The sequence below is a fragment of the Narcine bancroftii genome, chromosome 6 (genome assembly GCF_036971445.1).
Source record: "Narcine bancroftii isolate sNarBan1 chromosome 6, sNarBan1.hap1, whole genome shotgun sequence".
NCBI lineage: Eukaryota > Metazoa > Chordata > Chondrichthyes > Torpediniformes > Narcinidae > Narcine > Narcine bancroftii.
Window position 1 is genome coordinate 171,462,323 of NC_091474.1, and position 13,372 is coordinate 171,475,694.

The 13,372-nt window shown below is 40.2% G+C and overlaps 1 protein-coding gene across 8 annotated transcripts in view; it reads left to right on the plus strand.

Moving 5' to 3' along the window:
* LOC138736735 (intron Large complex component GCFC2-like) overlaps positions 1-13,372 on the plus strand; it is a 77,108-nt gene that overhangs the window by 59,128 nt on the left and 4,608 nt on the right. For 5 of the 8 annotated variants that reach the window (XM_069886726.1, XM_069886727.1, XM_069886728.1 and 2 more), the window contains 3 exons: positions 1,240-1,316; positions 8,710-8,776; positions 9,676-9,822. In XM_069886726.1, the coding sequence (XP_069742827.1) occupies positions 1,240-1,316; positions 8,710-8,776; positions 9,676-9,822 (291 nt within the window). Of the gene's footprint in view, positions 1-1,239; positions 1,317-5,287; positions 5,550-8,709; positions 8,777-9,675; positions 9,842-13,372 lie in introns of those variants that run through there. The other 3 variants (XR_011340534.1, XM_069886729.1, XR_011340535.1) reach the window with 3 other exon arrangements.

The window sequence follows — 13,372 nt, forward strand, 5'->3', positions numbered from 1 at the left end:
TAATGCTACTGGGCAGTATCATCTGATTATACCAGAACAACCTGACGAAACAGCATTCTTCTTCAATCCATACTGCAAACACATATACAGTCATAAAACATGTACAGACAAATACAGTACATATATGCATATAAATATTATAGTATTAATAAATATTGGAGTCTCAGAGAGTTGTATTAGCAGTTCTTCAGTCATTCAGCAGAAAAAGATATTTGGAGGGGATCTGAGGGGTAATTTTCACCCAGAGTGTGGTGAGTACCTGGAATGGACTGCTGGAGAAAGAGGTGGAAGCAATGTTGCCTATGGAATTTGAGAAGGGTGTAGGTAAGCAGTTAAATCATTTAGAGTTTATGGACTCATTAATGGAAGATAGGATTAGAATGAATGTGGTGAGCAAAATGCTTCAGACTCAATGGGACTGTAACTTGGAACAGAAATGTCCAGTTTGGATAGAAACAGAAAGTAGGTTACCTGAAGTTTGAGGATTCAATTTTGAAACCTTAAGGCTCTAATATGCAATAGCCCTTATATAATAGTGCAGGAGCTCATAGACAATGGATCAGAATGGAAGTGGGATAGAAAAACTAAAGTGGCAGACAAGCCAAAGTATCAGGCCAGTGTACTAAACAAAGAAGCTCAACAAAGCAACTATCCAGTTTTTAATTTCTCCAGGGTAGAGGAAACAAGATGGTGAACACCAAATTCACTATACTAGTTTGGACAAGTTTCAATCTGGTATAAGGATGGGAGTATATTGAGCATGAGAGTTTTATTTTGTCTGTTTTTGAAGTTATATTCTTGAATGAATTCCTTGGATCTGATTGTGATGGACTGGCTCTTCTGCTTGGAAGAACTGCTTATAGGGCCTGAACACCCCTGCTTATCTTGACTTGACGTGGAATGTCTGTTTCACAGGTCCTCTATTCCCTCAACTCCACTAACAAGGTTTAAACACCAATTGAACTTTGGCCTACTGTGGAAATGCTGCCCAAAATGTCACTGATGATTGACAGAAGGCAAAACTGATGTCTGCTGACAATTTCAGGGATTTTAAATATTTGTCTTCCAACACTTGACTGTTACATAGTATGAGATGATTTGTTGTTGAGTTATTGTAGAAGATTGCCACTCTTCAAACCAAAACATGTTGACTTTCTTTAAGATATCAATGCTTAGCTTGAAATATTTTCAGAAAGACACCGTATATTTTAATGCATTGACCATTTTGCCTTAAATTAGGCCCTGAGGAAATGTATTATCATGAGAATAACCATGTCTGTTGAAGAAGACATTTTCATTCCTCTTTATCCAAAAAGGTAAATTAAACATTTTTATATTGTCAGTTCCCTCTCATTTCCTCAAGTACAAACACACATGATGTCAGCCTCAAACATTATTTTTTGGACATAATTTACAATACTGTAAGGCTGTTTTAAATTGAGGAGAAAATAAATTGTACATTTACACTTTTAAAAATTAACTATGTAACAATCCTTAGTTGTAGATTGATCAGTTTTCTTTTCCTTCTCTTGTTGTGCTATACATGTCTGCAGTCACTTCTTGGGACAATTCAGGCACATTCGAAGAGCACATGTCTCTGAATAATCAGTACACATTATGGCAAGGTAGAACCTGACAGCATTTGTCCTCATTCACCTTTTCATTTGTTTTCTGACATGCAATTGTTTACTAATTGACTTGCAGATTCTGCCTCTTAATATCTTGTTCATCAAAAATTTAGATGGGCAATAAGTTGTTCAAAAATTTGAATCTTTCTACTCACAAAAAGGTAACAATTAAAAATGGGGAAAGCAAACTTTAACATTTTAATAAATGTGAGGTGAAAAAATGTAAATAGTCTAAAACCTCTGACTGTATAGCTCGGTATGATAACAGCACCACATACAAATTCGCTGATGATACAACTGTAGTGGCCGTATAAAAGGGAGCAATGAGTCAGCACACAGGACGGAGATTGGAAATTTTGCTGAAAGATGTACTAACAGCAACCTCTCACTTAATGTCACAAAGATTATAGAGCTGACTGTAAACTTTAGGAAAGGAAGAGCAGAGGTGTACAATCCACTCATTGGGGATCAGGTGTGGAGAGGATAAGAAACTTTAAATTCCTGGGAGTTACTTTCTCAGAGGACTTTTCCTGGACTCATTTATGCCATCGTCAAAAAAGCATGTCAGCGCCTTTACTTCCAGAGGAGTTTGCGGAAATTCAGGATGTCCTCGGAGGCTTGGCACATTTGTAGTGGAAAGTATGCTGATTGGCTGATCACGACCTGATGTTGGGACGTCAATCCCTCTTATCAAAAAGCCCTGGAAAAGGTCATGGACACAGCTCAGCCCATCACAGTCAAAGCTATCCCAACCATTGAGAACATCTACGTGGATCGTTGCTCTTGGAGAGCAGCAGCAGTCAAGGATCCACATCACCCAGGACATGCTGTATTCTTGTTGCTGCCATCAGGAAGGAGGTACAGGTGCCACAGGACTCATACCTCCATGTTGGGAATAGATGCTACCTGCAAACCAACAGACTCTTGAACAACAATCTCATTCAGATACACATTTAAGGATGTACTTTGCTCATTATTTATTACTGAAGAATAATACTGTTAGAGAGGGTGCTGAGGCCAAGAATGGCTTTTCGTAGGGTTTTGGGTGCTAAATGCTTCCTGATCATGTCAGAGTTTTATATCTGGAGTTTGAGTTGCCGAGAGTTCGAACTGAAGTCTTTATGGCTGCAGAGGCGGCGGGAGTGCTGGAGTTGAATCCACGGATACTCAGTGTCATTGAAGAGACTGTCTTTTACTTCTCTTGCACTAAAGGGTGCCAGCAACACTAATAGCAACTCTTTTTCTGCCTTGCAGCAGGCAGAAGGCAATTTTGTGTTATATTACATGTTCTGTACTACAGTAGAAGTCCTAAAATTTGGACTTATCGGGGATTGGGTCAGATTTTCCTGATTCTCGGGCAATACTTTTAAAACTCAGATTTAAGGAGAATAAACAGGTAAATTAACAAAACCTTTTTCCTATAAAATACAAAAAAATTATTTTTAATTCCATTTCCATGACCTCTGGATGGTAGCTTGTTGCCGTTGTGCATCTGTGGCGCTTATGTATACACAAAAGCCGAGACTTTTCTTGGGTGTTCCGGATTTCTGGCATCTGGATTTTGGATTTCTATTGTATTACATGACAATAAAGGAATCTCAAATAAAAGGATTTTATATTTCTGTATTTGCAGTCCGTTTATTTTCATTTCTTTTGTTTACATTTTTTTCTTCTTCTAGTATGGTTTCTTTGGCTTGGCTTCGCGGACGAAGATTTATGGAGGGGGTAAAAAGTCCACGTCAGCTGCAGGCTCGTTTGTGGCTGACCAGTCCGATGCGGGACAGGCAGACACGATTGCAGCGGTTGCAAGGGAAAATTGGTTGGTTGGGGTTGGGTGTTGGGTTTTTCCTCCTTTGCCTTTTGTCAGTGAGGTGGGCTCTGCGGTCTTCTTCAAAGGAGGCTGCTGCCCGCCAAACTGTGAGGCGCCAAGAAGCACGGTTTGAGGCGTTATCAGCCCACTGGCGGTGGTCAATGTGGCAGGCACCAAGAGATTTCTTTAGGCAGTCCTTGTACCTTTTCTTTGGTGCACCTCTGTCACGGTGGCCAGTGGAGAGCTCGCCATATAATACGATCTTGGGAAGGCGATGGTCCTCCATTCTGGAGACGTGACCCATCCAGCGCAGCTGGATCTTCAGCAGCGTGGACTCGATGCTGTCGACCTCTGCCATCTCGAGTACCTCGACGTTAGGGGTGTGAGCGCTCCAATGGATGTTGAGGATGGAGCGGAGACAACGCTGGTGGAAGCGTTCTAGGAGCCGTAGGTGGTGCCGGTAGAGGATGGTTTACAGTGCTGGTAATTACAAATTCTGCCTGGCCTGCAGGAAAAAGAATCTCGGGGTTGTATATTATATCCATACTCTTGACAATAAATCTAAAATCTAAGTATCTTTTTTGAGAGGAGAATGATTTTACTGCTTTTTTTCACCGGTCACATTTTAATGAAAGAATATACTGAAACATTGATATTTTGACAGTACTTCACTCATTGTGCTAAAGATCTCTCAAAAAATTAATTCCCATTGAAATTGATCCCAAAGGAAAACAAAATTGAACTTAAAATTGACTCTACCCAACCCCAGTAAACAATGTGAAAGGTGCCATAGTCTACATTTATTGCATCTTGAAAATGGGTCAAAATAAGTATCTGCACAAATGTTCTCCTGAGCCAATGCTTTAATTCAGAATGCTTAGCAGGAATCTACAGCAGGAAAAAATAACTTCATAAATAGTCCTTAAAACCTGCCTCGGTCTTCTCATCACCAAACTCACTCAAAGCCCTTGAAATTTTCCCTGCCAATTGCAAGTGTTTCAAGAAATTGTGAATATAGATTGTTAAAAATTTTAATTCTATTTTTTATGGTTTCTTGGATGCTGAATACACTGGACAATTTTTTTCAAAAGATTTGCTTCTTGCAAAAAAAAAATTGGGAATAATAATAGACATCTTCAAGCTGAACACAAAGTTAATTTCAGATTTGCTGAATCACGTAGGAAGTTGCAGATACATTGTTTTATTGAATTTAGCAGGTTTAATCGCATAATGACGCTGACACATTGTGTTTGTTCAACTGACCGAAAAATGTCTTGCTGCTGATTTTAGTTTGTACTCAGCATCTGATCCCTTTCATGTTCGTGTCCACCAATAGGTGGCTAGGATTGGTGGATTCCAGTTGTCCTGATACCACTTTTGCATGGTGAAACATTTAATCATGTTTGTAACTGACTGTACATGCTTGGGAGGAACTCCAAGTACAGAGTCAAAAAATGATTTTTCAATGACATGTTTTGTATGCTTGAAGTAGAGATAAAATATGACAAAATATGAAATGATAAAACTAAGTTGTATCTAAAAATGGTACGTGAAAGGAAAATTTTAAGGTGATTTTCGTGTTCAGCTTCCTAAAATCAATATTATACACCCAGAAGTGTTCAGGAAGCAAAATCTTCATTGACCAGTGTTATCCTTCTGTTGCCCACCCAAGCATCCATTCTTTCTATTCATACAGATGCCATCGAAACATCTCACATTGGGTTAATCCCAACTTGGATGTCAAAATGAATCTTTATAAAGATTATTATACAGGATTATTTCAATATATGTTTAAAGTTCCATGAAGGAATATAATTTTAAAGTAAACAATGTGTTTTTTGAAATACAGGTGGTCCTCGACATATGTCCGAGTTCCATTCTGACCGATCGGTCGGATCTCGAAATTGACCTATTGGACCGTATGTAACTGTGGACCAGTGCTCACCTTCCCCCACCTTGAACACCGGGTCTGCCACTGTCTTTGTGTCTCGAAAATACAGCTGTAGAACTCATTCGGTGGCAATAGTGTCTCTCAGTGCCCTCCCAGCCTGTGGCCACTGCCATATTGGTCCATCAAAATAAACAACCCCTGGATTCCCAGGACTTGACATGTAATTTTTATATTTACTTTTAAAAAAAAATTTGTACAGTATTTTTTTTCCGGTTATATATATATATATGGATGGTCATAAGTCACGTAGGTCATAAGTAGGGGACCACCTGTAGCTACATTGGTTGAAAAACCAGTAGAATCAAATAATTAAGAGTGGATTTTATTACGCCCATTTATATTCAGGTACAAATATTTATTTTTGCTGAAACCTTTAATATAAAGGGTGGAATGGTTAGCATAGCAGTGGAACATACCAGCGACACTGGTGCAAATCCGGTGCTGTCTGTAAGGAATTTGTATGTTCTTGCAGTGTCTTCGTGGTTTTCTCCAGGAGTTCTGGTTTCCTCTCATCCTCCAAAAAAAAAATTGGGTTGCAGATTAATTGGGGTATTTGAGCAGCATGGGCTCTTGGCCAAAAGGGCTGTGTGTACCTAATATTTGTCAGAATTAGTAATCTGGAATATTTAATTTCCTTTTTCCTCAGCATATTTTTCCCTAACTTTTCTCTCTCTCAAACAAATGTTTGGATATTTTTCCAAAAAAAATTGCCCAAGCATTTTTAAAAAAAATATCCTCTGTTAACTCAAGTTTATAACCATTAACAAAATGTAGAAATTTATAATAAACCAATATGCTTTGCAGACCCAACCTCATTTCAAACAGTTGTTCACTTGATTCAGTTCCTTTTATCCTTATTTTACTTACATTTCTGTACAAAATATATTTCAGATTTATTTTCTATCATGCTTCCTTGTCAGTTATTCCATTATTTATAACCTTCAGCAAATATTTACCTTCTCTGGAACCTCTTCATCGTTGACTCCTCAATGAGGACTGGGTCATGTTCCCCTGATTTCCTCGTGAAGTCCATGATCAGCTCCTTGGTTTTGCTATTGTTGAGTGTGCTTCCTCATGGTCATCTGTGAATTTTGTCAATGACTGTGGTGTCATTGGCAAATTTGTAAACAGCCTTTGAATTGAGCCTAGCCCTTATAGTTGTGGGTATAAAGTGAACTAAGCATGCATCTTTGTGGTGCACTTGTGTTAATTGTCAATGAGAATGAGACATTGTTTCCAATTCATACTGACTGTGGACTTCCCTAAGGAAGGCAAGGATCCTATGCACAAGGTTGTATAGCACTGTGGGGATAGAACAGAATTATCACTTTGATGCGTTTTGCATAGGCTCCTGTGTAAAATGCTTACCCACATTCCCGGGGCGCCAACATTAATCCTGGAGGTCCTGCCTCCTTTTGCACGGGATGCTATGACGGATTATATATTTTATAATGTATATAGATATGTTTTTGAAAGAAGGAGATTGTGGGGGTTTAGAGTGTAGGTCACTTCACGCAAACACTTCACAAAACAGATCTCATTTAAAATGCAAGAGCTTTGCTCAAACCAGACTATCCAGGCCCAGGGCCTTTGTAAAGACAATAAAAACTGCTTTGCTAGAGGTTTTCTTAAGGAGGTGCAAATAGAAGAACCCAAGCTCAAGAGACTTTACAAGTAGGTTTAATTGGACATGCTGTGGAGTAATGGATTCTTGTTTTGAAAGCAACAGATGAATGGGCTTAGATGTTTGGGTCTAGTGCTGCAATCTGTCTAATTGCAGAAGGTCAAGTGGTTTTGCAAGCAGAGAGAGAGAGAGAAACCAAACAGGTTTTTCTCTGAGAGAGAGAATCAATTTCTGCAGTGGCTACAGCATGGCAAGCTGGCAGCTTGTTGAAACCCATTTTGAAGATTGGTCCTGAGTTCTGAGTTCAGTTTGTTGAAAACCCTTGTAGTCCATACAAGATGAAATGGCTGGCTAGAGTGTTTCACCTGAAATAAGGGGAACAAAAGGAACTCTGTTGTGACTTGCAGAAAAAGAGATTATCATTTGGAAAACCCTGATGGGGCAAGTTTCTTCGGCAAGTCACTGAAGTGGCTGATCAGAGGGAATCAGTTTGTGTGTGTCCAACGAGCAACGAATCTCTGAAACCAAGGAGAACCTTCCTGAGCAGTCACCAATTACCTTTAAGCACTGGAGCTCGGTTAATGTTAAATTCTGTGCACTGTATAAGAATTGCCTTATACCAGTGAACTTGGAGGAGTGAGAAGTGAAATTGAATTGTAAATAAAGAACTTTTCTGAACTTATACACATTACCTACATATGCGCTTAGAATTAGAAGGGGATTAAGTTAAGGGAATAGTAAGTTAAAGTTTGAACCTGTTTTTATGTTTAAAGAAAATTAAAACTTACTTTTGTTTCAGTAACCATTTGTCTTGGTGAACTTCTATTGCTGCTGGGTTTTGGGGTCCTCTGCCCCGGTAACAATGCTGGGTCCCTATGTAAAAGGTTGCACTGAACCAGCTTTTCTTGTTTCAGTGTGAACGTTCCAATCCAACCAAACTTTAAACACATGTCATTGACACACCAATTTTGTGGGATCTCTGTGTAAAAGGGGTGAAAGACTTTTCACCAGAACTTGTCATGCGAGTATTTTCTGTTTTTATTTCAAATTTCCTGTATCTGTAGCACTTTCCTTTTGTAAAATTCTAGTCACTGCTAACCTAATGTTTAATTAGGTTCACATCTGAAGTCTATAAACTCTAGTAATGAACACAAGCATGCCTAGTTTATCAACTTACTTTCCACTTGAAATTTCTATGTTCTCCTGGGTCCTCTGATTTTCTCCTACCCTTCAAAATGTACCGAGGTCATAGATTAATTGGGGTATTTGGGTGGCATGGGCTCTTCAGCTGGAAAAGCCTGTTATTGTGATGTATGTCTAAATTAAAATAAAAATTTAAAGATTTGTTTGAACCTAAGAGATAATCTTCCAACTTTCTATTTATAAAATCTGATTATTCTTTAAATGTAGCAGCAGTTTGAATAACACATCACAATCTTTTTAATCACAGCACATCTTTTGCTTCTCTTTCTCTGACTAAGAGGCACTTCAGGCAATTTCTGCCATTGGCTAATCTGTCTGCCTTACAGCAAGCAAAAGCAATTTCATGTAACATTACACTATTTTGTTACAATAAATTGAATCTTGAATCAAATTTGCAACAGTTTAAAATTTTTACAATGTGTATTAGTGTTTTAGAAACTAATTTTTGTTTAATACATTCTATTACTCCAGCTTATTCATTTTATTTTAACAGTGTATTGGAAGATAGATCATCAATCCATTCTCAATTTCAGGAAAGGCAGTTCTGGTCAGCTGTGAAGGTGAGGATATATCTATTGAACAAATTGTATTTTTAGATATTTTCTCTTTAGTGAATGTCTGAAATAAACATTAACGATTATATTTGCTTTTATCATTGTGTAGAGACTGATTCATGACTAAAGGTGTCAGAATATGATAACTGAATACATTATTATCAATGCAATGTCAGTGAATGACATTGTTTTTCAAGGGTACTTCATATTCCTTCATCAAGTAGATGCTAAATTTACACAAATACTGTTCTTGGCACCTATAATCTGGATTGAATTGTTAAAAAAGTGAAATGGATTGGTCTAGATTAAAGAGATACTTAGTTTAAGATTTTAAATATACAGAATAATTGGAAAATGCTAACTGTGAGTCTAGCAAAAATTAGCAGAAAAAAATGCAACATATCAGCTGTGGTTAACTCTCCAGTTGAGGCTCAACAGATTCATATTCCTGTCTATAACAATTTGCTTGTCTGATTTTTCAAACCAAGAACATTATGAAGCTCCAATATAGAAAATTGAGAACAAAAAACAAACACAGAAATATATTAAGTGATTTAGAAAAATGGGAAAACATTATCTCAGAAATCCAATGGAACAAAGGAAGAAGAAAATCAGTGTTAATTGGGAAGAGATTTTAACATTCAAGTATATTATGTAGAATAGAAAAACCAAAGAATTATATTGGAGGAAATTGCCCTGTATTGTCTATATTTTTGTGTCTCTGTTGGGAATAATCATTGCAGTCATTAAGTTTAACAGAAGCATGTCAAATTAAAAAAAAAATTCTCTGCAAGAGTAAAATTTAGAAACCTCATTCCTTTTGTAATCTGTACCCAATATTAGATGCTTTTGATAATTTTATTCAAATGGAATATTGAGATTTTAAAATCTATTTTTGCTTTTAGCTGTTGGGTAATATACTGCTGTGGGATGGCTTGTTACCGGAACAGATTCTACAGGATTTGAGTCTGGATAAACTACTCAATCGCTACATTTTATTAATCCTTCAAACTTCTCCACCTAATGCAGAAAGTATAGAAAAATGTGAAAAGGTAAATAATGGACATGAAGGTAATATTTAGCAAATGAGATGTGAAGGACCTGTTTAAAAAAAAGTTTTATGCAGTTGTTTCATAAATTTTACATTACTATATTGTAAATAGATTTTTTAAATGTTAAAAGTTAAAATAGGATTTATAAATCCTATTTGTGACCTTGTTCTGCTTAATATTAGAGAACAGGATAAATATCTTACTTAATATTTTGATCAACCATGTTTGAATCCCAGAGTCTATGCTTGCCTTTCCCTAATGTTTTCTGATTCAATGCTGACTAAAGTTTTGTGATGGTAACTGTTTGCTTGATTGTCTAAGAGTCAAAACTTGGAGACTTAAACAAGACATTTGAACATTTGGGAATCAGACGTTGAGAATTTTAAGGGCAATTTCTGGAATATTGAAGAATACTAGGGTATTATTTTCTGTTTAGTTGTTGAACAGAAAACAATATTGGGTTGCCCTTGAATTTGTGCTGCATTAGCTGATCTCTTGATCTCCAGACTCAGAATCAGGTTTATTGTCATTAACATGTGTCATAAAATTTGTTGTTTTGTAGCAACAGTATTGTGCATTACAAGTGCAAATTACAATGAATTGTAGTTCTCTAAATACAATATTTAAAAAATAAATGATTAATGCAAAAGAATAAAAAGCAAGGGAATGTCAACAGGTTAATTGTCAGTTCAGAAATCTGATGACTGAGGGGAAGAAGCTATTTTTGTAACATTGGGTGTTGCATATTCAGGCTCCTGCACCTCCATCCTGATTGTAGCCATGAGAAAAGGACATGGCTTGGGTGGTAAGAGTCCTTGATGATAAAGGCTTCTTTCTTAAGAAACCATCTCTTAAACATGTCCTTAATGAAGACTAGCGGGCTTTGGACTTGGGGTGAGGGGCCGTACACAGCCGTTAGAGCCTCGTAGAAACCCCTGAAGTCGCCAATGTCCGCGCTGAGCTGGGTTCGTTTGGCGAGGCTAGTCCACCACTCATTTTGGATCTCCCGGAGTTTGCGCTGAAGATGGCTGCATGCGCGACGGAAGGCTTGTTTCTTCTCTGGACAGGACGGCTTTGTAAGGTGAGCCTGGTGGGCAGCTCGCTTCTTTGCCAGCAGCTCCTGGATTTCCTGGCTGTTTTCGTCGAACCAGTCCTTGTTTTTCCTGGAGGAGAAGCCCAGTACCTCTTCAGTGGATTGCAGTATGGTAGTCTTCAACTGATCCCAGAGGGTTTTAGGAAACGGGTCCGTGAGGCGGGTTGCATCGTCGAGCTTTGCTTTGAGGTTTGCCTGGAAGTTTCCTCTCGCTTCGTCTGACTGCAGGTTTCCAACATTGAACCTCTTTCTGGGGGCTTTACTGTTCCTGGGCTTTGGCTTGAAGTGAAGGTTGAGCTTGCAGCGAACCAGCCAGTGGTCAGTGTGGCATTCCGCGCTGGGCATGACCCTGGTGTGGAGTACATCTCGTTTGTCACTTTCTCGCACCAGGATGTAGTCCAGGAGGTGCCAGTGTTTGGATCGGGGATGCATCCAGGTAGTCTTCAGGCTGTCCCTCTGCTGCAAAAGGGTGTTTGTAATGACAAGCCGCTGTTCTGCGCAGAGCTCCAACAGGAGGCACCCATTGTCGTTGCACTTGCCGACGCCATGCTTGCCCAGGATTCCTGGCCAGGTTTCTGAGTCTTTGCCGACGCGAGCGTTGAAGTGGCCAGTGATGACAACCTTGTCAGCTGTAGGGGTACGTTGGATGAGGTTGCGCAGGTCGGTGTAGAACTTGTCCTTTTCTGCTGGTTCCGCCTGGAGGGTTGGAGCATAGACACTGATGAGGGTGATGCAATGCTTGTTTTGAAGGGGGAGTCCAAAGCCCGCTGCGCAGCTCAGACGGCAAAGTCCTCCTCAGCGACAAGATCTCCATCCTCAACCGATGGTCAGAACACTTCCAATCTCTTTTCAGTGCCAACCGCTCAGTCCAAGATTCCGCCCTGCTCCAGCTCCCTCAACAGCCCCTAAGGCTAGAGCTGGATGAGGTCCTCACCCAGGATGAGACATATAAGGCAATCGAACAACTGAAAAGTGGCAAAGCAGCAGGTATGGATGGAATCCCCCCCAGAGGTCTGGAAGGCTGGCGGCAAAACTCTGCATGCCAAACTGCATGAGTTTTTCAAGCTTTGTTGGGACCAAGGAAAACTGCCTCAGGACCTTCGTGATGCCACCATCATCACCCTGTACAAAAACAAAGGCGAGAAATCAGACTGCTCAAACTACAGGGGAATCACGCTGCTCTCCATTGCAGGCAAAATCTTCGCTAGGATTCTACTAAATAGAATAATACCTAGTGTCGCCGAGAATATTCTCCCAGAATCACAGTGCGGCTTTCGCGCAAACAGAGGAACTACTGACATGGTCTTTGCCCTCAGACAGCTCCAAGAAAAGTGCAGAGAACAAAACAAAGGACTCTACATCACCTTTGTTGACCTCACCAAAACCTTCGACACCGTGAGCAGGAAAGGGCTTTGGCAAATACTAGAGCGCATCGGATGTCCCCCAAAGTTCCTCAGCATGATTATCCAACTGCACGAAAACCAACAAGGTCGGGTCAGATACAGCAATGAGCTCTCTGAACCCTTCTCCATTAACAATGGCGTGAAGCAAGGCTGTGTTCTCGCACCAACCCTCGTTTCAATCTTCTTCAGCATGATGCTGAACCAAGCCATGAAAGACCTCAACAGTGAAGACGCTGTTTACATCCGGTACCGCACGGATGGCAGTCTCTTCAATCTGAGGTGCCTGCAAGCTCACACCAAGACACAAGAGAAACTTGTCCGTGAACTACTCTTTGCAGACGATGCCGCTTTAGTTGCCCATTTAGAGCCAGCTCTTCAGCGCTTGACGTCCTGTTTTGCGGAAACTGCCAAAATGTTTGGCCTGGAAGTCAGCCTGAAGAAAACTGAGGTCCTCCATCAGCCATCTCCCCACCATGACTACCAGCCCCCCCACATCTCCATCGGGCACACAAAACTCAAAACGGTCAACCAGTTTACCTATCTCGGCTGCACCATTTCATCAGATGCAAGGATCGACAATGAGATAGACAACAGACTCGCCAAGGCAAATGGCGCCTTTGGAAGACTACACAAAAGAGTCTGGAAAAACAACCAACTGAAAAACCTCACAAAGATAAGCGTATACAGAGCCGTTGTCATACCCACACTCCTGTTTGGCTCCGAATCATGGGTCCTCTACCGGCATCACCTACGGCTCCTAGAACGCTTCCACCAGCGTTGTCTCCGCTCCATCCTCAACATCCATTGGAGCGTTTTCATCCCTAACGTCGAAGTACTCGAGATGGCAGAGGTCGACAGCATTGAGTCCACGCTGCTGAAGATCCAGCTGCGCTGGGTAGGTCACGTCTCCAGAATGGAGGACCATCGCCTTCCCAAGATCGTGTTCTATGGCGAGCTCTCCACTGGCCACCGTGATAGAGGTGCACCAAAGAAAAGGTACAAGGACTGCCTAAAGAAATCTCTTGGTGCCTGCCACATTGACCACCGCCAGTGG